We start from the raw sequence: 1,493 nt of genomic DNA on the forward strand, positions 1-1,493 counted from the left end.
TGAGACAAAACTGGAGGCTATGAACTTGAGGATGGGTAAACTTGAGAAGTACCAGCGAGTTTTGAAGAAAAAGGCTAAGAAAATAGAAGACAAGTTGACTCCTATTGAAAGCAAGGGATATGAGGATGAGGAATATACACAGTGGAATGATTTTGATTATGGTAGAGATCATGGGAAGGATAGAGACATGGCTGAGGCAGAGAAGGCTGAGACAGGGAAGAAAATCAGTGAGGAGTGTGACGAAGATGAGGAAAACAGTGGGAAAGATGAGGAAGACGAGGAAAACAGTGAGAAGGGTGACGAAGAGAAAGACCAAGAACCTGAAAAAGACAAAGAAAACAGTGACTCTGTTGAGAAAGGCGAAGAATACGTGGAGAAATCAGATGAAGAAAATTCTCTGGAGTGTGAGGAAGATGAGGAAAACAGTGGGAAAGATGAGGAAGACGAGGAAAACAGTGAGAAGGGTGACGAAGAGAAAGACCAAGAACCTGAAAAAGACAAAGAAAACAGTGACTCTGTTGAGAAAGGCGAAGAATACGTGGAAGAATCAGATGAAGAAAATTCTCTGTTAAGGCTTCAGGAAAGAGTGTGAGTGCAAGCGGAAGAATTTTGGAGGACAATTGATGATGAGTCTGAGGCTGAGGAAGAGGTTGAGAAAGAGGGTGAAGAAGAGACTGAGAAAGAGGTTCAAGAAGAGAAAGAGAGTGAGGAAGAGGGTGAGAAAGAGGTTCAAAAAGAGAAAGAGGGTGAGAAAGAGGCTGAGAATGAGGTTCAAGAAGAGAAAGAGGGTGAGAAAGAAGGTGAGAAAGAGGCTGAGAAAGAGGTTCAAGAAGAGAAAGAGAGTGAGGAAGAGGGTGAGAAAGAGGTTCAAAAAGAGAAAGAGGGTGAGAAAGAGGCTGAGAATGAGGTTCAAGAAGAGAAAGAGGGTGAGAAAGAAGGTGAGAAAGAGGCTGAGAAAGAGGTTCAAGAAGAGAAAGAGGCTGAGAAAGAAGAATCCAAGGGAACTCCTACCTCTACCGGAGTAATAGTCATTACACCACGTGGTAGAACTAAGGCAGCAGCTGCGAGGAAAGCAATCTCTATATCACCAGAGATTGTTGTGGTAACAGGGAAAAAAACAGTGAACAAGAAGCCATGGTAATTGAGCAAGAAGCTATTCAGACTGAGATTGCTGAGCTAGATGAGAAGTCAGTTGAGGTAGAAGTAAAGACTATGCGCAACCCTAGGTTGAAGGTCATAGCAGTGCCGTATGGCATTCCCAGAGCTGAGAGACTAGCAAAAATGAGAGCTGAAGCTGAAAAAAAAAAAGCTAAAGCTGAAAAAAAGAAAGCTAAAGCTGATGGTGCACCTCAGAAGAAAGACAGGCCGAAGAAGACTGAGGCTACATTGAAGCCATGTACGCCGCTGCCGGAGAAGAGAAAAAGTGAACCATCACGGTGGGTGCAGTCTCCTTTCACTGAGGGAAAGACTGATGAGCTAGAAGTGCCAAAGAA

At 43.7% G+C, this 1,493-nt stretch overlaps 1 protein-coding gene across 1 annotated transcript in view; it reads left to right on the plus strand.

The window, feature by feature from the left end:
• LOC106314887 (high mobility group nucleosome-binding domain-containing protein 5-like) overlaps nt 1–1,141 on the plus strand; it is a 10,062-nt gene extending 8,921 nt beyond the window's left edge. The window contains exons 5-6 of the mRNA XM_013752693.1: nt 5–567; nt 616–1,141. Of these exons, the coding sequence (XP_013608147.1) occupies nt 5–567; nt 616–1,141 (1,089 nt within the window). The remainder of the gene's footprint in view (nt 1–4; nt 568–615) is intronic.
• The last annotated feature ends 352 nt before the right edge of the window (nt 1,142–1,493 follow it).

Source organism: Brassica oleracea, chromosome C9 (genome assembly GCF_000695525.1).
Source record: "Brassica oleracea var. oleracea cultivar TO1000 chromosome C9, BOL, whole genome shotgun sequence".
In the NCBI taxonomy this organism is placed as follows: Eukaryota; Viridiplantae; Streptophyta; class Magnoliopsida; order Brassicales; family Brassicaceae; genus Brassica; species Brassica oleracea.